Source organism: Notamacropus eugenii, chromosome 4, assembly GCF_028372415.1.
Source record: "Notamacropus eugenii isolate mMacEug1 chromosome 4, mMacEug1.pri_v2, whole genome shotgun sequence".
Lineage (NCBI taxonomy): Eukaryota > Metazoa > Chordata > Mammalia > Diprotodontia > Macropodidae > Notamacropus > Notamacropus eugenii.
In genome coordinates this window covers 14,769,419-14,790,085 of record NC_092875.1, presented here as the reverse complement: position 1 = coordinate 14,790,085, position 20,667 = coordinate 14,769,419, and the positions used below count along the sequence as shown (strand labels likewise).

At 44.8% G+C, this 20,667-nt stretch overlaps 1 protein-coding gene across 1 annotated transcript; it reads right to left on the bottom strand.

Moving 5' to 3' along the window:
* Positions 1-1,215: 1,215 nt before the first annotated feature.
* Positions 1,216-20,275, bottom strand: LOC140499033 (SEC14-like protein 4). Its single transcript, XM_072599957.1, has 9 exons — positions 20,201-20,275; positions 19,864-20,052; positions 14,148-14,241; positions 13,016-13,072; positions 12,640-12,723; positions 7,032-7,138; positions 6,808-6,947; positions 6,515-6,684; positions 1,216-1,780 (listed from the first exon to the last, which is right to left on the bottom strand). The coding sequence occupies exons 1-9, from the start codon at positions 20,255-20,257 to the stop codon at positions 1,668-1,670; spliced, it is 1,011 nt and encodes a 336-aa protein (XP_072456058.1). The 5' UTR covers positions 20,258-20,275; the 3' UTR covers positions 1,216-1,667.
* Positions 20,276-20,667: the final 392 nt, after the last annotated feature.

Sequence of the window (20,667 nt, the reverse complement as noted above, 5' to 3'; positions counted from 1 at the left end):
CTGGGAAAACAACACACAAAAAGAAGCTGAGAGGTGCTGACTTGAGGCCCTCTTTCAGTGGAGATTTTGAGAAGGGTCCTTTGCTCTGCCATCCAGCCCTCCATTGAAAGAGGCAGAGCGTTCTGAGGAAGCTGAGATTACTGATGAGGTGTGAGGACCAAAGCTGCTGCCACCTTGGCAAAATAATGAGTTTCCCAATGATGAGGTTTCCTAGACACTCAATGGAAACTATATTCACACTGATCACAACATAAATTTAAAAAAAGGACAAAACAACCAAAAGTGGATGTTGCAAAATTACAGAGATTAAGCATTGCCCTAATGAAGAGATAGTAGAAAACTTCTCCCCTCTTTTGTAGAAGTGGGAGGTCCTTAGGCAGGGATGTAGGGAGGTTCAAACAGGCTAATGGGTATAAAGTACTTTGCAGACATGATTGCTGTTTTCATCCCTGAACCTGCCACTTTCCTCCTGCTGAGCTCAAGCATTGTTCATAGAACAATATAGGAGTGTGGTGGTATGTATTTAACAACCAGGCTCTTTAAAAAAATGTGAACACACACACTTGAGTTTAATCTGCATTATTAACATGTTCTTAAGCTTAGACAATCAACAACACTATTAATCAGGTTCCGATGGATAGCCATTGTTAGTTTCTATGGTGTAAATGATCACCCTGAAAGTGTAATAAGCTACTCTTGCAAGCTGGGGAGAGCTGGCTCCTGCACATCCCTGTGCAAAGGTGTGGAACACTGAAGGTATTTTCAAACTTCTTCAATATGGTGAACAGTTTTGCTGGGGGTGGGAGGAAAGGGGAGAATTCTCTCCTTAGTCTTTTTTTCCTTAAAGATATTATTTTGGTTCTCTGGGAGGGAAGAAAAGATAATAAAAAAAAATTTATCAATGTGAATTAACAATTTATCAATGGAAAAATTAACAACATCAACTAAAAGCTGCATTTTACAAAACAGTTTTTAAAACTGTGCTTTATGCATTCCCTTATTTGAGACTCACAACAGCCCTGTGAGGTAGGTACTATAAATACTATTATCAGCATATTAAAGATGGGGAAGCTAAAACTCGGAAGAGTAAAGTGACTCGTGCAAGGTCACATAATAAGCAAGTATCAGAAGAATTGGAAACCAGTTCCAACTTTCCTTGAAACATCTTGTTTTCAGCATTCCTTTGCCCCCACTTTCCACATTTTGCCCTGGAAATGATAAGCAAATCAATACTTTATTTCTATAAAGATTGCGACAATCCACTCCCTTATGGCTCCCCTCATCATCCCTATGACTCCACTGCTCCACTATTCAATTACCTCCCACAATAGAATGTGAGCTCCTTAAAGGTAAGAATTATTCTGCCTTTGTATTTGTGTCTCCTGTATCTAAAACAGTGCCTGGCACACAGTAGGTGCTAAAAAAAAATCTATTTTTCATTCATTCTTTGTGTACATTTACTAAGCCATTATCACCTTGAGGCATTTCACTCAGCATCTCCCCATCCTCACACAGTGTCTTGGTCAAAGGTCATCCCCATGGCACTTCTGGGTGGAGAAAACTGGCCAGAGGCAAAAAGGGATCCAGAGTGGGGTGAGTGAAAAGTCAGAACCAAGGAGTGGACACAAGATTGGAAGGGGTATAATGGTGGCCATGGTCAGACTTGCCTACAGTTTCTGGATTTTCTCTTCAAAGGCTTTGTCAGGGAGTAAAACTTCCACTGTGTAGCTGACCTTCTTGGAGTGGACCATACTGTAGGTGTTGTCAAACCTCAGGACATCTGCAAGGAACAGACAGACAGACATGCAGAGAGATCTACCTTCTGTAGCTCCCCACTGTCTGCTAAATTAGGCCTAAGCTCCCACCTAGTACTCAAGGACTATCCCGAGCTGCCTTCAATCTACCTGCCAAGCTTTAGTTCATAGTAGTCCCCTTGGAGCATTTTATGAAGAAGGGATCGATCAGGGGACCCCTGACCATTCCAGGAAATTACAGGATGAAAGTGGCAGGTAATGGAGATGATGAGGAGTAAAGACTTTGCCTCTTTCACAGCTGAGATGTTGCATTCATAGCTTTCAAAATGCATAAAACCATGAGTGGCTCATGCCCAGTGTGTGTAATGATCTATTCAGCCTTCAGAGGGTGTGAAGCTGGTAGAGGCCCATTTGCACCTTGTAAAAGATATTCTCCTTACAGACTTGAATGAATGCATGCAGAGAAGCATTCCTACTTCTTAGTCATTTTAGGATGTGTGAAGAATGTCCTTCAACAAGTTGAGTGAGTTCTAAGGTGGCTAACCATTGTATGGCTGAAGGACCAGCCATAACTCTGATGTGGCCTTAAAAGGTACAAACTAGCTCTGAAATAGTTAGCTCTGGCAGGTGAAAAGAAACCTAGCTATGGAGGAAGCTTTCTGCTTCTCTCTTCTTTTTCCACAGTCCATTTTCCAGAGTATGCCCGTGAAATTTCTCTCTCTTCCTCCCCCAGGCCCATTAGTAATGAGGTCACACAATAGAGCAATTAAAAAAAAAAACAACCCAAGCATTTACTAAGTATCTGTCATGTGCCAGGCATGTAAAAATATTTCATTTAATCTTCAGAACAACTGTTGGACCTAAATACTATTATAATCGATATTTTACAGTTGAGGAAACTAAGGCAAATAGAGTTGAAGTGACTTGTCACAAGTCATACACTTAGGAAGTGTTTGAGGCTGGATGTCCCTCACTCCTCTACCAACAGCTACAACTAACTACTGTATTCCCCCTTTAAGAGATGCCATCCCCAAGAGAAAACAAAGTATCTTCAGAATATAAAGAGTATCAAGAAGAAAAAACAAGGAGCCTAGAGACATTTGGAGTACTTCAGGGCTGAAGGTATGACTTGCCTTGACCCTAAGCATTTCCTCTGTGTGTGCCTCTCCACTCACTATTTATGTGATTACTGTATTTATTGATACTGTGGATATTTGTGGAAGAGGGAAACTGAAGTTTACGTGTGGGGTGATGCTTTGTAACCACTGTCCATGATATGCCTTCTCAATACATCTTTGCTTTGAGCTAATTTTGTCAACCAGTTGACTATCAAAGGTAAACACCCCAGTGGGGGCTCATGAGTTACAGTTTTAGTAATATGAACCTACATGGTATCTTCAACCTGGGCTGGTCATCGCTAGAGTGACTCAAACTGCAAGTGCCATTTGGTGGGAGGGGAGGTAGCCCAGAGGGGTCACTACACCTATGTCCCAATAAGACTAAGCTCTAGTCCCTGCTCTTGAGCCCTCCTTCACCTCTGTGCCTGTGTTCATATTGACCTCTATACCTGGAAGGGCTAGAAATGCCCACCACCACTCATCTCCACATGGTAAAATCTTTCTTCCTACAAGACCCCAGCACAAGTATCTCCAGGAGACAGAAATCTCTGCCTGGGAGGGTGGCACTAAAGAGAAGGAAAGGAGAATACTTACACAGAGACCAGGCATGGATTGGTGGACACAGAAGACATAGCAGGTAACTCCACCATTAAAACTTGAGATTAGGGAAAGGAGTACTCAGGGAAAGTGAAGAGGAGGGAGAAAACAGCAGTAGAGATGATCCCAGGGCAGAGGCCCAGATGAAAGCTGGGCTTCCCCTAACCTGGGGTGGCACTTCCTCACACTAGAACAAGGTAGAGACAAACCACAGAGTCACAGAAACTGAGAGTCCCAGAAGAGACCCCAGGGCCATCTAGTCCAATCTGCTCACAAAAGAATCCCCCTAGAACATACCCAATGAGTAGCTATTGAACCTCAGCCTGAAGACCCCCTAGGAAGGGGCACCCACTCATCCTATGGGAGTCCATTCCACGTGGGGCAGCTCTCATCCTGAGGAAGACTGTCCTGTCTCCAAGCTTAAATTGGCCTCTTTGTACCTCCTTCTTCTTGCTCCTGGTTCTGCCTCCTGGGGTCACCCAGAACAAACCCACCCCCCATGTGACAACCCTTCAATACTGGAACAGGTATCCTATTCCCCACCCCTATTCCTGAGCTCATCTCCTGACTGACCATGCCCAGCTCTGTCAACTGATCTTCATGTGGCATAGAGAGCCCTTGGTCATCCTGCTGCCTCCTCTGCACAGTCTCCAGATCACCAATGTCTGTCTTAAACTGTGGTGCCCAGGACTGAACCCACTAATTCAGATGAAGCATGACAAGGCAAAGAATTGTGGCACTATTGCCTCTTTGTTCCTATATACCATGTCTCTCCTCACTGCAGCCCAAGGTGGCATCAGTATTTTTGGCAGCTGTACTACTCTGCTGATTTCTAGCAAGCTTGCAGTTCACTGAAACCCCCAGATCCTCTTCTGAAAAGCCTCCATATATCCAGGCCCCTCCTACTTTGTATTTGTGAAGTGGACACTTTGTGTCCAGGGTAAGACTTTGTATTTATTCCTGTTAACTTGTGTCTTATGAGATTCAGGCCAATGCTCTGGCCTGTCAGGACTCTTGGATTCTAACTCTGTGTTAGCTATCCTTCCTGCCTTCAAGTCATTTGCAAAACTGATGGCTTTATCCAGGTCAATGATAAAAAACAGTACTGAATACGCTGCCAGGCACATATCCCTGGGAGACCTGGGAGCACTGGAGACCTCCTTCTGTGTTAACAAGGCATCATTATCAGCCTCCCTTTGGGTTCAGTCATTCAGTCAATTCTGGAAACCTCCAGCCACCCCAACTGGGTTATCCTCTAGGCTACATTCCTCCACTCACTAGGAAATGATGAGATTTTTTATTAGCCTCAGAAAAACTGAGGTAAACTATGTCCCCAGCATCCCTCTCCTCTACTACTTTAGTCCACAACAGGAGCTTCCATTTTCTCTCTACAGCCTGGCTTCTGCTCTCCACATTCCATTTCTTCAAAGCTACCAGTGGCCTTTTCTCACTCCTCATTTTCCTCACCCTCTCTACAGCCTTTGGCACTATTGGTCATCCATTTCTCCTGCATTCTCTCTTCTCTCCAGGATTTCAGTACCCTCCCTCCCCCTAACCCCTTCCCCCGCCCCACTTCTCCTCCTCCCTCTCTGACTGCTACTTCTCTGTCTCCTTGGCTGGATCCTCACCCAGATCACATCCTCTAACTCAAGGACCCCACAAGGTCTTTCCTTGTCCCTTTTGTCTTCACCTCTATTCCAACTCTCTTAATGATCTGATGAGGGCCCCTAGGTTCCATTGGCATCTCTGTGCCAATGATTCTCTGATCTGTAATCCAGCCCCAGCATCTTTCCTGACCTCTAGCATCACATCACCAACTGCCTTTCCAATATCTCCAGCTGGAGTCTCATAGATATATCACACTCAGCATGTCCAAAACTGAACTCATTATCTCCTTCTCTAAATCCGCCCCCCCCATTACTGTAGAGGGCACCACCATGCTCCAGTCCCTGAGATTCACAGTCTGGGTGCTATTCAGGACTTCTCACTATATGTCTCCCCACTCCCACTCCATCCCACCTGCTGCTCAGTTGATTTCACTTTTGCAACATCTCTCCAACATGCCCCCTCCCGTCTCCTGATGCTGACAGCACTGTGGGGCAAGCTCTTGTCACCTTACACCTAGACAGTTGTAATAGCCTACCAGCTGGTTGTCCTACATTAAGTCTCTGCCTACTCCAGTCCATCCTCCATTTAGGTGCCAAAATAAATTTCCTAATATGCTGGTCTGACCATGTTAGTCTAGGCGCGAGCACACACACACACACACACACACACACACACACACACACACACCATTAAACTACAGCAGTATTCCTATTCTAGGAACAAAATAAAAATGCTCTGACATTCAAGGCCCTTCATAACCCAGCCCCCTCCTATCATCTCAGTCTTCTTACATCTTACATCCCACCACATCCTTTTCCACTGGACTCCTGGTTGTTCCACACACATTCACTCCCTCTTTTCTTCTCTCTGGCTGTGTCCCATGCCTGGAGTGCTCTTCCTTCTCACAGCCCCCTCCTGGCTGCCCTAGCTTCCAAGTCTCAGCTAAATTCCCATCTTCTACAAGAAGCCTTTGCCCCATCCCCTTAATCTACTAATCCCCTCCTCCTACTGATTTCCCCCAATTTATTCTGGCCATTGCTTGTTTGCACACATTAGATTGTGAGCTCCCTGAGGACAAACCCATCTTTGGCCTTTCTTTGTATCTCCAGTGTTTATATGGGGCCTGATACACAGTAGGTACTTAGTAAATGTTGATTGATTTTTGTAGTAATCTTGTCCACAAGGGCAATGGGGCTTCTCTATCCTGTTTTTCGTGAGGCCAGGCTGGCTCTCTGTAATCCCCATCTCCCTTTCTGGATATTCACCAACCATATGTTTAATGATCCCTTCAGGATTTCTTAAAGGAATTGAAGCCCAGCTCACTGCTTCTGGTTTGCAGACTGTCCTCTCCCCTTTTAGCCAATCAGGACATTCTCCCTCCTGCTCTCCTCATGACACAGCTGCCATTTCCCATGCTCTATCAAACATGTCACTCACAGACACCTGGCTCTGTGCAGGTGAGGGTCCCATCCTCGGCGACCAGGTGAGAGTTGTACTTCTGGGTGGGCAGCACCTCAATCATCTCCTTTACTCGCTGGCGCTCACCCATCTTCGTCTTCAGGTAAATCCCAACACCAATGTCTTGCCCATCCAACATAAACTGCCACCTGCAGGAGAGATGGTTCCTCTTGCCCCATGTTCTGCCCTCCCTAAGATTCTGTGGCCCAGGCTCCTGCTGACATCCACCCACAGCTCCCTTCTGGGGAAGGGCAGAACAGACAGGCCCTTACCTCAAGATGCAGCCTGGGAAGAGGATCTCAGTCTCCACCTGGTGGGAGGAGCCCCGACTGATACACACTGTATGCTCATACTGCATTTTCATCTGGTTCTGTAGGTAGTATTTCTTGGGGACTACACCCCCATATTTAATCTGCAGGAAGAGGACATGATGACCTTTGGCCTGCTGGGTCTGCCCTGGCTCCTGCTCCATTCCTGGCCTCTGGGAGTTCCTTACCTTGGTCAGGTATTTGGGGTTCCCATCAGGGTCTGTTAGGGTTCCCCCATACTCTGCAGGCAACTGGTCAGGGTTGATGAATTTCTGCAAATCCTTCTTCCAGTTTGCTGATGGAAGAAAAAGAAGATTCCAGGGTGGAGGAGAAAGAGATTCCAAGAAGAGATGTGTGATTGGGAGACTGGCCAGGGAGCCCAGTCCTTAGGAGCTACATGTGTGAGCCTGTTCTCTCTAAGGGTAACTGATCTCCACTGGAGAGAACAGGCCTCCAGGTGCTGGGGGTTGGGGGAGGGGACTCTTGGTGGAGTTTCTGAGTAAATGGCCCTTTGTAGAAGCTAACTGAATGTAATTGGTTAAAGGATACTGGTGCTATGATCACTGGAGGGTGGAGATGATATAAGGGAGAGTCTAACTAGGTAATGATGTTCTCCTTTTCAGTCCTGTCCAACTCCTCTTGGCTCCATTTGGGCTTTTCTAGGCAAAGACACTGGAATGGTTTGCCATTTCCTTCCCTATTATTCCTCTGCAGACTGGAATTTGTGCTGGAATGATGCTCCTGCTCTGCTCCTGGGCTGCAGCTTGCTTCTCAGCTTCCTCCTTTCTCTGTACACAAGGTAGTGGGCAACAAGGCTGCCCATTGACCCCTATTCCCATCACAGTTCCCCATGTAGGTCTGAGCCCTCATCTGACCTGGTGCATTGTCTGTGCCAGAGAGCTGGAGTGGGCAACCCAGTGCCCAGTGTCCACTGATTTCCTTGTCTGTCTCCCTGTTCTGAGTGGGGCTTAATTTACTGTGACTTTTTCTGGATTTCTCCATCAGGACTTGGTCTGGTGCATTTCTGGGAGTGTTTGGAGAAGTTTTGTGGCATTTCCTGCTACTCCACCATCTTGGTCCTGCCTCTCATGTCTGGACAAAATCATCTCTCTGACATTCAAAGCCCTTAATAACCTAGCCTTCTTCCCTCCCCCCACTCTTCCTGTCTTCTTACACTTTATTCCCACATATTCCTCCATCTGGTGACACTGGAATCCTTCCTGCTCCTGGTACCAGACCCTCCACCTCCCAAGTCAGGGCACTGGGGTTGGCACACAGTGCCTGGAATGCTCTCCCTCCTCATCTCACCTTTGCACATCCTTGGCTTCCTTCATCTCCCAACTTGAATCCTACCTTCTGCAGGAAGCCTTTCCTGATCTCCCTTAATTCTAGTTGATTATTTCCTAGTTATCCTGTATAACACTTTGTCCATAGCTGTTTGCAGGTTTTCTCCCCTAATAGACCATGAGCCCCTGGAGGGACCTGGAGGGCAGGGACTATGTTTTGCCTTTCTTCTTACCTCCAGTATTATTTAGCACAGTGCCTCGTACACAGTTGGTACTTAATAAATGTGTATTGACTGACTGAAAAAGAAATAGGCAGAAATAATATCCCAGGTAAGAAAGTGACCTGTTTGATGAGATCATAGAAGTGCACCTGTCACAGACTTTAGAAACCATCTGATTCAACCTCCTCATTTTTCAGTAAAGGAAACCGAGGCCCAGAGAGGTTAAACTGATTTCTCTATGGACATACAGGTAAAAAATGTCAGAGCTTGGATTTGAAAACACACCCTAAGCCTCTAAATCAATTCTTTCCATTACCCCATGCTGCATTGCCCTTCAAAGATCTGTTCTTCTGTCACTTTGGAGACTCTCACCACAACGAAGAGATCCCTACCTCTTTCTACCTTGTTCAATGGTATTCGTGAGTGTTTGTGGCTCCAGAATGATTCCCCATCAGCCAACCAAGTGACAAACCTCTCTGAACTTCTCCTTCCCCACTGCCTGATCCCTTAATCCCATTCTCCTCAACACCCTCCCCCAAATGTCCCCTAACGCAGCTCCCCCTTTCCACTGTGCTCTCTGGAATGCCTGGCTGTGTCACCTGGTGACACAGCCTCCCTTTCTAGCCATGTCTTCCCTTTTCCTTATTTTCCCCAACTCCTTGGTTGAGATGGGGAATTTGGGATATACAGTTCTCTTTGCCTTTTCCAGGGTCTCCTTCTACCTCCATCACTTAATTGCCTCTTCTCTTTTGAGGTTCATAATCTAAACCTACTACCCAGTCAAAATCCTGGTAGTTGCTATATATAGACCTCTCAGTGACTCCCTTTCTTTCCTACATGTATTCAGGGCATGCCTCAGTCTTTCTCTCCTCCTCAATTCCTGTCCTCACACTGGGAGACTTCAACAAACATTGATGTTCTGTCAAACATTCTGACCTTATAGCTCTTTGATAGATTCATTTCCCCTGAACTGCTCCTCTACCCTATCTCAGCCACCCACAAAGATGGTTATACCCTTCATCTTGCTATCACCTACAAATGAACCACTGCCATGTTCAAGAAGGAGGAAATTCTGTTATCTGATCAAATCTATTAGTAATTCTAATTCCAATTCCATTTCATTCCACCTCTTCTACCTCTACGAAACCGTATCTTTCATTCTTGGGGCAGCTAGGTGGTGCAATGGATAGAGCACCAGTGCAGGAGTCAGGAGGACCTTGTTCAAATCTCACCTCAGACATTTGACACTTACTAGCTGTGTGACAAGTCACTTAACCTCAATTGCCTCATCCTGGGTCATCTCCAGTCATCCTGATGAATATCTGGTCACTGGATTCAGATGGCTCTGGAGAAGAAGTGAGACTGGTGACCTGCACAGCCCTCACTCACTCAAAACAAAGTCAAGTGGAAGTCATGTCATTATTTCTCTGATGGCATGGTCTTCTTCAGCAACGAAGGGCAAACACACACTGTGCCCATCTTTCATTCTCACCGTGACTTCTAATCCCCTCACTGCTCAGTTCTTTCTCAAGCCATCACCTCTGCACTAGCTACATTCTCTACCCTTCCCCATCTTGACCCTTTAGTGAACCAATTCAGTTCTACGCTGTCCTCTTCTCTTGTGTCCCTTGCCTTATCTTATCACTGATCTGATCCTGCCAAGATTCAGCTTTAGATCATTCTCACCATCTTCTGTAAAACAAAGCTAGAGGGAAAAAAATCATGAAACTGTGCTGACTAGGTCCACCACAAATTTACGTCACGTAACTTCAACTGAGCTCTCACTGCTGAAGGGCAATCTTTTAATATGTCCTTAATTAATTTACTATCCTACTCATGAAAGTAGCTTCTCCAAACATTCCACCCCTCCTCAAGTGTCCTGTGGCTCTCTGTCTACCAGTTTCCTTAAATGAGAATTTTGCCACACATTTCCTAAAAAAATTAGGGTCATTCACTAAAAGTTCCCTCTTCTCTCCTCCTCATCATCACCCAAGTGTCTTCCCCTGTTATTTCTTCCGTCATCTCTGTCTCATATTCCCTCTGTCCACATAGTGTATCACACACTTACCTGCGGGTGCTCTGCCCAAAAGGAATGTAAATTTTAATCTCTGAAACTTTTTTCTCTTAAAGATGAGCCTTAACTCCAAATTACTGCGGCTCTCATTGATTGGCCAACAACAGGTTCCAGGCCAAGCCCTACTTGGTCATTTGTTTGGACCCTGATTGGCTCAGAATGAGTGTAAATAGCAATTGTTTCTGTTTTAGCCAGAGACCCTAAGGGTCTTCCCCTCCCAGAGAGTTTTTTATTTTTATTTATATTTCAGAAGAGACTATTCTCTGTCTCATTTCTTATTAATGACATCAGCATAGTGATAACAATTGAATGGGAGTTGCCTCAGTCAAATTGAGATCTGTTAAAAACCTTAGCTTAAAAAGGCTAAGGTCTCCACTGTATCCTGGGCCATCCCCAGTTGTCCAGATCTATTTCTGGCTGGCCCCAGATGTCTCCAGAGGAGAAAGTGAGGCTGGTGACTCCACACAGCACTGCCTCACTTCAATCCAATTCACCTTATATGTCATAGCATCACCTCTCTGATGTCATGGTCTTCTTAAAGAACGAAGGACAAGTGTCAGCAGCAGCCTTCCTCCTCCATCCTCAAAAAAACCCCTCACTTCATGCATCCTTCCCTGCTAGCTCTCATTCCACATCTTTCCTCCCTTTTCTGGATAATCTCCTTGAGAAGGTCATCTACCATAGGTGCCTCCAATTCCTTTCCTCTCATTTTCTTAACTTCTACAGTCTGGCTTCTGACCTCATCATTCAATCAGACATGCTCTCCTCAAAGTTACCAGTGATGCCTCAACTACCAAATCCTACTGCCTTTTCTTAACCTCCCTGAGCTCTCTTCAGGCTCTTACACTCCATAATAGCCTCTTCGTTCTGTTTTTGGGGGGATATTTCTCTCCTGGTTCTCCTCCAACTTAGCTGTCCATTCCTTCTCAGTCTCCTTTTCTGGATCTTCATCCAGGGCATTTTCGCTAACCTTGGTTATCATCCTCTTCCCTTCCCCCTCTATGTTACTTTGCTTGGTGATCTCACCAGCTCCTATGGATTCAATTACTATCACCAGGCTGATCATTCTTAAATCTGCTTACTGACCTCTAACTTCTCTGCTGATTACTGGCTCATATATCCCATTGTCTATTGGACATCTCAAACTGCAGGGTCCATAGACATCTTAAACTCAGAATAGTCATGTCCTTTCCCTCTTTTGGTCCTTTCCAATTTATCCTGTGACCTATTATTGTCCAATCAGTGAGAGGCAGAATGATTTGGTTTGAATTCATAGTCAAGTAGCTCTCTTCCCCAATGGGTTTTATCAAAGCCTGGTTTTCCAGAGCTCTATTTCAAGAAATTTACATTCCTTTGGGCAGAACACCCACATGTAATTGTATGATTTTCCATGTGGAGGAGGTAGGGAGAGTGGGAGGGAGGAAAAGAAGGAAGGAAAGAAGAGAAAAGGCTGAACAAGCTGTAATACTATTATTCTGTAAGAAATGACAAGTAGGATGGTTTGAGAAAAACCAGGGAAGACTCATAGGAACAGATGCAAAGTGAAATAAGCAGAACCCAGAAAATAGTGTACACACTAATATAGCAAGATGCTGATCAATAAAATGATCCAAGATCCATCATGTATCTAAAGGATACATGATGAAAGATACTATTCATTAGCACAGACAAAAGCATTTTTAAAATTTTCTTTATATTTCTTGGGCAATTTTTGTCTGTTTTCTTTTTCAACGTGGCTAATATGGAAATATGTTTTGCATAATTTTGCATGTGTAATCGATATCAAATTGCTTGCCTTCTCAAGGAGAGGGGTAGTGAGAGAGGGAGGGAGAGAACTCAAAAAATTTTTTAATGAATATTAAAATTTTTTTACATGTAATTGGACAATATTTAATGAAATAAATAAAATAGGTTGTTTTTTAAAAGACTTCACACTTTGGTGGGATCTGGAAGAACTTGAGTTTGATCACTGCAGTCAGGGGGAGACTTCACAGGATGGAGGCACAAATCAACATAAGACAAATCCACCTGGGCTCAGCTTCAAGGACACCTAAGCTTTCTTCTCTAATTCTTCACCAAACTTTTCCACGTCTGGCTGAACCCATTGCTATCTCATCTAGTCAAAAATCACCTAAATGGTGGCCTCTAACTTACCCTCTTCACCCACACAATAACACCCCATTGAGAGAAGCTGGGAGGGTCAGAACATACTCACCTCCCAGAATCACAATCTTTCTGTGTGTCTCCTCTGAAATGAAGGCTTTGACCAAGTTGTAGGCTACAGGGAACAGCTTGGGAACTGAAAGAGGCAGAGCTACCTTAAGATTAGGGCCAGAGAGAGCAGCTCTGGAGTGGAAGTGATTCCTATCACGCACCATTGCCTTTGGGAGCTCAGAGTGGTGTCTTGGGCTCCCTTGAAGGGATTGAGTCCAAAATAAAATACTTTAAGGGTTTGGATGCCAAACTCTAATGGGGGAGCCATTCCCATCATTTGCTGAGCCCTGGCACAGTCTAGCAGGTGCCCCCTTGCACTGACCCCAGGACCCGCTTTTCCTCTCACCCACTCCATCCCATCCCCCACCATTGCTGACTTACAATAAAATTCTTGACAGTCTCAGGGAAATTGTTCTCAAGTACGGAGAAAAATTGCAAAGCCAAGAGAAGTCTAGTAATGGCCTTCCTCATGCCAGCCAGTGCCCACCTCCCTGAGACCTCTGGAAGACAGCATTAGGAAGCCTCAAAAGGTCTCCATGCCCAGGGGTCTTCAGAGCTCCCACTGAGGACCCACTGGTCTCAGCACTTGGGCTGTCTCTGTCTGGACATCACTGCCCAGTGTACCACTGCCCCAGCCTCCAGGACTGAGAAGGGGGCCATGATATCACAGAAATTACAGCTGGAAAGGTCCATAGAGGTCAAGATTCTATTTTTATAGATGCCACCACAGAGACCTAGAAACACTGAAGAGTTTGGCCAAGGTCAATCAGAATCAGATGCTCGTTTGGGTAGTGAGTTTCCCAGGTGGCGTCTGGGACCTCAGGGCCCTCTCACCCAACCTGTACCCAAACAAGAGTCTCTTATAACATCCCTACAAGTGATCATCTAGCCTCTTCTGGATGGGGAGTTCACTACCTGCCAGGGCATCCTTCTCTGCCTTTGGATAGCTCTCATTTTTAGGGATTTTTCTTTTACATCAAGCCTAAGCTATGTTTGGGCTTTTGGTGATTTCCAGCAACGAATAGCAAAGGTGGCCCTAGAATATTGAATTTCAGCTACCACTCCAGCATTCATTCTTCCATGTCTTGTGAGGGACTATTAGATCCCAAAAGAAGGACCCTTAGAGACTGTGAGATTACAGGATTTAGAACTGGAAGGGAACATTCCCTTCTGTTTACAGATTAGTAAACTGAGGTCATGCAGGTGATTTACTCAAGGTCACACAGTTATGAGCCTTCAACCCAGGTCTTGTAACCTTCAATTTGGGGTTCTTTCTGTTAAACCAGAGCACCTCTGTCCTCTGGTGGATCCCTTCCCTGTAAAATTTCAGCCTGATTTTCTGGGACGTAGAATATTTTGAGCCAAAGGCTTCACTATGTTGTGAACTCAGAGCCCAGATTGCTGGCTTCACCCTAAGTGTGAACGGAAAGACCTGCTGCTTTAGGGACCTGGCTGCCCCCCCCAAGCTGGGCTGAGCCAACCCTCGAAGTGCCCATTCCTTCCTCACCTCCTGGTAGACTTCTGTAGCTGGCTTCCAAAAGTGCTTCAGGCCCAAATGCTCCAGGTCAAATACCATAACGAAAGTTTCAATCTTCTTTCCCAGCTATTGAGACAAAAAGAAATGTTAGGTGACTGGCTGTTTGTCATCCAACTAGGGTTGCCTGCATTCATGAGATTCAGAGCTGGGGGGGACTGTGGAGACCACCCAGTAAGAAGGTCACACATTCATTAAATTAGCATTGGAAAGGACCATAGAGACCATGTTATTCAGTTCCCTTATTGGGGATCAGGAATGTAGGGTCCAGCGAGCTTAAGTAGATCTAAGTGATATAGAGGACAGAGTGATGGACCTCATGAGAATCAGGTGACTCCAAATCATTTCATTCTCTGGGCCTCATGAGCAAATAAAGGCCTCAAAGTTGCCTTTCAGGCTTACAAGTGACTTGCCTGATGGGATTAATAAAGCACAGGAACAAGGGACAGAGCCAAGATGGAAAAGTAGAAGGATGGACTTGTAGAAGTTCTCTCCCCATAGCCCATAAAATACCTGTAAAAAATGGCTCTAAACAAATTCTAAAGCAGCAGAAGCTACAAAATGACAGAGTGAAAGAGATTTCCAGTCCAAGGCAGCCTGGAAGGCCAGCAGGAAAGGTCTATCACACTGGGCTTGGAGCAGAGGACAGCCCAGCTTTGGGTGTACATTGTGGCATGGACAGGACTGGAGCAGGCTTCAGGGCAAGGAATCATGGACAGCAGTTGCAGTTCCCAGATTTCTCAACCCACAAACCCCCAAAACAGTTTCAAAGGTCAGTGAGAAAGTTGACCTGGATGAGAAGGGAGTAGGGTCCTGCCCTAGCCCCAGCCCCAGGCAGCATCAACAGGGTCCATTCTTGTAGCCCTCCAGCTAAAGACCCTGAGTGGCTGATCTAGGTCTCAGACCTGAGAGGCAGTCCTGGGGTGAGGAAGAGCGCTGGTCTGGTGGAGCTGGTGGAGACTTTGAAGAGGATCCTGGGCAGAAAACATGGATGCTCCCAGATCAGAGCATAGTCCAGGAGAGGAGTAAACTGCTCTCCCTTGATTGTACCACTTTGGAGGAACTGAGAACTTACAGGTCCCTAGAGTATACCCTCCTCTTGATAAAGGACTCAAAAGTCAAGTAACTGACTGGAAAAATGTTCCAAAAAGGGAAAAAATAAGACTATAAATGGTTACTTTCTTAGTGAACAAGTACTTTCTTCCATCCTTTCAGATGAGGAAGAACAAAGCCTACCATCAGAGAAGACATAAAAGTCAAGGTTTCTGCATCCAAAACTTCCAAAATAAATATTCAATGGTCTCAGGCCATGGAAGAGCTCAAAAAGGATTTTGAAAAGCAAGCAAGAGAAGTAGAAGAAAAATTGGAAACAGAAATGAGAGAGATGCAAGAAAATAATGAAAAACGAGTCAACAGCTTGCTAAAGGAGACCCAAAAAAATGCTGAGGAAAATAACCCTTTTTAAAATAGACTAACCTAAATGGCCCAAAAGGTCCAAAAAGCCAATGAGGAGAAGAATGCTTTCAAAAGCAGAATTAGCCAAATGGAAAAGGAGGTTCAAAAGCTCACTGAAGAAAACAGTTCTTTCAAAATTAGAATGGAACAGATGGAAGCTAATGACTTCATGAGAAACCAAGAAATTAGAAAACAAAACCAAAAGAATAAAAAAATAGAAGATAACGTGAAATTTCTCACTGGCAAAACAACTGACCTGGAAAATAGATCCAGGAGAGACAATTTAAAAATTATGGGACTACCTGAAAGCCATGATCAAAAAAAGAGCCTAGACATCATCTTTCATGAAATTATCAAGGAAAACTGCCCTGAGATTCTAGAACCAGAGGGCAAAAAAAATATTGAAAGAATCCACCAATCACCTCCTGAAAGAGATCACCAAAGGAAAATTCCTAGGAATATTGTAGCCAAATGCCAGAGTTCCCTGATCAAGGAGAAAATATTGCAAGCAGCCAGAAAGAAGCAATTCAAGTATTGTGGAAATACAATCAGGATAACACAAGATCTAGCAGATTCTACATTAAGGCATCTAAGGGTTGGAATATGATATTCCAGAAGTCAAAGGAACTAGGATTAAAACCAAGAATCACCTACCCAGCAAAACTGAGTATAATACTTCAGGGGAAAATGGACATTCAATGAAATAGAGACTTCAAGCATTCTTGATGAAAAGACCAGAGCTGAAAAGAAAATTTGACTTTCAAACACAAGAATCAAGAGAAGCATGAAAAGGAAAACAAGAAGAGAAATCACAAGGGACTTACTAAAGCTGAGCTGTTTACCTTCCTACATGGAAAGATAATATTTGTTACTCTTGAAACTTTTCTCAGTATTTGGGGAGTTGGAAGGATTATACATATATGCATACACACAGGGCACAGGGTGAGTTGAATAGGAAGGGATGATATCTAAAAAAATAAAATTAAATAAAAAATAAAATTAAACAAAATTAAATAAAAGACAAAATTAAACTAAAAATAAAATTAAGGGGTGAGAAAGGAATACTTGGAAGGAAAAAGGGAGAAATGGAATGGGGCAAATTATCTCATAAAAGAGAGAAAGAAAAAGCTTTTTCAATGGAGGGAAAAGGGGGAAGGTGAGAGGGGAAAAAGTGAAGCTTACTCTCATCAAATTTGGCTTAAAGAGGGAATAACATGCACATTCCATTTGATATGAAAATCTATCCTACACTACAGGAAAGTAGGGGAGAAGGGGAGAAGTGCAGGGGGGGGGGTGATAGAAGGGAGGGCAAATGGGAGGAGGGAGTAAATAGAAGTAAATACTTTTGGGAAGGGACAAGGTCCAAAGAGAGAATAGACTAAATGGGGGTCAGGATAGAATGGAGGGAAATATAGTTAGTCTTTCACATGACTTTTATGAAAGTCTTTTGCAAAGATACACCTATATAGCCTATATTGAATTGCTTGCCTTCTCAGTGGGGATGGGTGGGAAGGAAGGATGGGAGAGAAGTTGGAACTCTAAGTTTTAGGAACTAAAGTTGAGAATTGTTCTTGCATGCAACTGGGAAATAAAAAATACAGGTAATGGGATATAGAAATCTATCTTGCCCTACAAGAAAAGAGAGAAGATTCAGATAAGGGAAGGGAAGGGTGTGATAGAAGGGAGGGCAGATTGGGGGAAGGGGTAATTGGAATGCACACTGTCTTGGGAAGAGGGGAGGGAGGAGATGGGGAGAAAATTTGGAACTCAAAATCTTGTGGAAATGAATGTTGAAAACTAAAAATAAATAAATAAATGCTAAAAAAATTTTAAAAACACAGGAACAGCACATTACCTAGTCCAGTGAAATGGGGGCTCATGACTGAGGTGGTGAAACTTTTGTTCAGTCTTTTCAATCATGCCCAACTCATCACAACCACATTTTGGGACTTTCTTGGCAGAGATATTAGACTGATTTACCATTTCCTTCTCCAGCCCATTTTACAGATGAGGAAACTGAGGCACACAGGGTGAAGTGACTTGCCCATGGTCACCCAGCTAGTGGCTGAGGACAGATTTAACTCATGAGATTGAGTCTTCCTCATTCCAAGCCCAGGGCTCTAGTCTCTGCACCACCTGGCTGTCCAGTGCTAAAGTTGGCCCATAGAAGAGGGGGCTGGAGCTAACTGATGAGGAATTTTGCTTTTTTTTAAAAATCATTTTGAGTATATACCAGATCCCATCTTCTAAACTTTCCTGAACTTGAGGGCCAGAGCCAACTCTAGAGACTCAAGGAAATTGTAGCCAGTGGGGGCAAAAGGCTAATCATGGATACCTGGAGTACTATCTGGTGGCAAAGCTGTATATTACACCCCAACAGGGGTTAATACTCTCTCTGGAATAGTAGAGAAGGCAAGGGACTGAGGTGGTCAGAGTCATCCCTGGGAGCACCTATTAGCACTGCAGTCAATTCTAACACCCCTGCCCCAATTAGGAAAAATATTTAAGAAGCAATGGCTGTGCACAAGTCAGTGCTAGGAGCTGTAAGGGATACAAGACTCAGATTCCACTCTCCTGGAGATTCGACTGTCACTGCCCTGCTCAATAACCCTCTGGGGCTCCTGCTGTCTCTTGGATTAAGAAACAAAATGCAGCCTGGGATTCGAGGTCTTCCAGAATCTGGCTCTAACCTCTCCAGCCTTAACTCATCCTGTTCTATTCCAGACACACTGGCTCACACTATTACATCTTCTGTCCCAAATACACCACCACCCCTCTAGGACTTTGCTCACACCATTCCCAAGCCTATAACTGCATTCCTCTCCCAGTTTCCATCTGAAATCTCATCCTTCCTTCAAGGCTGGGGTCAGGTTCCAAGTCCTCCATGGAAGGAAATCCTGCTTCCTCAAATGCCCCAGAGCTGTCTAGAACTCCTTGGGTTATACTCAAAATCTGGCCGCCAGCCTCATCACTTGACAGAAGCCACTCTCTCCAGCACCTGTGGTCTCTCCCACAGTATTCAACACTGTTTCCAGCCCTCTCCTCCTTCCTGGACCCTTCCTAGAACCTCTCACCTGTTTGATTGCTCCTTTATCTCCTGCAGAGATAGTCATCCATGTCCCACCCTCTGTGATTTGAAGGACCCAGCACTAGGTTCCAGGTCCCCTTCTCTGCCTGTGTTCTTTCTCTAGCAACCTCAAGTCTCATGAGCTCAGCTTCCTAGGACAGGAGGGACTGTTACTATTTTGTATCTGAATTACCAGAGAGCAGCGCCTGGCACAGAGTTAAACATTTGATAAATGCTCCCTGACTGACTGGCTGACTTCCAGGCTCCCAGACCTGCTAGCTCAGCATCACACAGCTACAAAGTTGCAGAGCAGAATGTTGAAACAGTCACATTGATTCTCTCTCTTTTTAAAACTGATCCTCTTTACAAGGAACTGACCTTGTCCTGGAACTGCCTAAGTCATGGTTAGTCATTCATTTTGTCCTATAACTGCCCATTCTCTGAACTTAATTCAGACACTGAGTTCCCTTTACAAACCCAGTCCTCCAGCGAATCACTGCTCTACTGTATTGTCAAGGAAATCTGTTCCCGTTGAAGGATGCAGATGGGAGTCTGCTCTAGTATCTGTCCTTCCTAGATGTCTGGTTTGCTCTCTAGCCTTGCAGAGAAGGCTGGACTTGATGTTGCTTATGCCTGGGAGGGAAGAAAGAACTGCTGCTTGTTCTCCTCCCCAGTTTCCATCCAGTCTCATTTTCTTCCATCTCTGATGCTAGCCTTCCTATTTTCAGTATCCCCTCAAATATAAAAAGGGCTGTTGACTGCATAATTGGGTTATTGCTTTGCTGGGAAGCTCAGAGTCTATTTTTTGGTAAATTCACACTTCACTAATAAATTGATTGTGCTTGGAACTTGGTGCCTCAGTCTACCTTCATTTTTTAAAAACTATTACAATATGAACCCAGGTCTCCTGCTTCAAACCCAAGGTTCTGTCCATCTGATGTCCATCCCAGGGTCACAGAAGGGGAAAAAATGCATTCCAAGACATGTTCCTTTGAGCTGTCGCCTTTGAACCATCTGAGAGCTGCTGTCTGATTCAAGAGGGCTCAAGAGGGGCACACTGAGGGGCCACAACCCCAGGATCAATGGGCCAAGGCATCCACCCTCTCAGGACACCCCCTTCCCAACCTTCCTTCAGCCTTTCCCAGGGCTTTTCCCCCTCCCTTGCTCACCTTCTCACTCTGTAGATCACATTCTTGAAGGAGGGATGCCAATATTTGGATGCATTTCTTGAGCATTTCTGATTTGCTACTGGACAGAAGCAGCCCTTTGGGATCCAGGCAGCCAGTGACATCCAACCACACTGGACAGCCCTCTTGGTCATAACCACTCAAGCAGCCTGTGTCATATAACTGGAGGACCTAGGCACAGAAGAAGCAACCTGAATGGACCTCCGAGGCTCCAAGGTCAAGACTGCTCATCGTACACAGACCAGGGACCCAGAACCCAGAGGAGAGCCAGGCAGGGCTGTGTTCTGGGACTCTGGGCAGGGAGCTAATCCAGGCTTACCTCACGGGGCTGCCTGGTCATGATGTTGTCCAGGTCCTGTTGCTTCCAGAATACCATGTGCTACCAAGAGAAATGAGATGGTGCCAAGTCAGGAATTCCTCAAGTTCAGCCAGCCCCAGGGTCAGATCCAAAGGGCAGAGGTCAGAAGGACAAAGTCGGAACTGGAGGGACCTTGAAACAGGAAATATCAGAGCTGGGAGAAATCTCTAAAAAGGACTTGAGAACATGGGATGTCAAAGCTTGGAGAAACCTTTGAACTTAGAATATCAAAGCCAGAAGAATCCATAGAACATGGGATGTCAGATCTAGATCTTGGACAATGACTGTAGAACGTAAGATGAAAATTCCAAAGAATTCAAGATGAAAAATGCTCTCTGTCCAGAGCACAAATGCATAAATCGGAGGGGAAACTGAAGGATACTTTCTTTTAAAGTTCAAACTATCTTTATTTTTCTTGTCTTTTTTTC

Excerpts from the sequence above, each read along its gene's own strand:
- LOC140499033 (XM_072599957.1), bottom strand. The coding sequence starts at position 20,257 with ATGGTATTCTGGAAGCAACAGGACCTGGACAACATCATGACCAGGCAG. Across the intron at positions 6,948-7,031 it reads ACCCCAAATACCTGACCAAG|ATTAAATATGGGGGTGTAGT; the intron begins GTAAGGAACTCC and ends CTCTTCCTGCAG. Across the intron at positions 6,685-6,807 it reads TTCCCAGGCTGCATCTTGAG|GTGGCAGTTTATGTTGGATG; the intron begins GTAAGGGCCTGT and ends TCTCTCCTGCAG.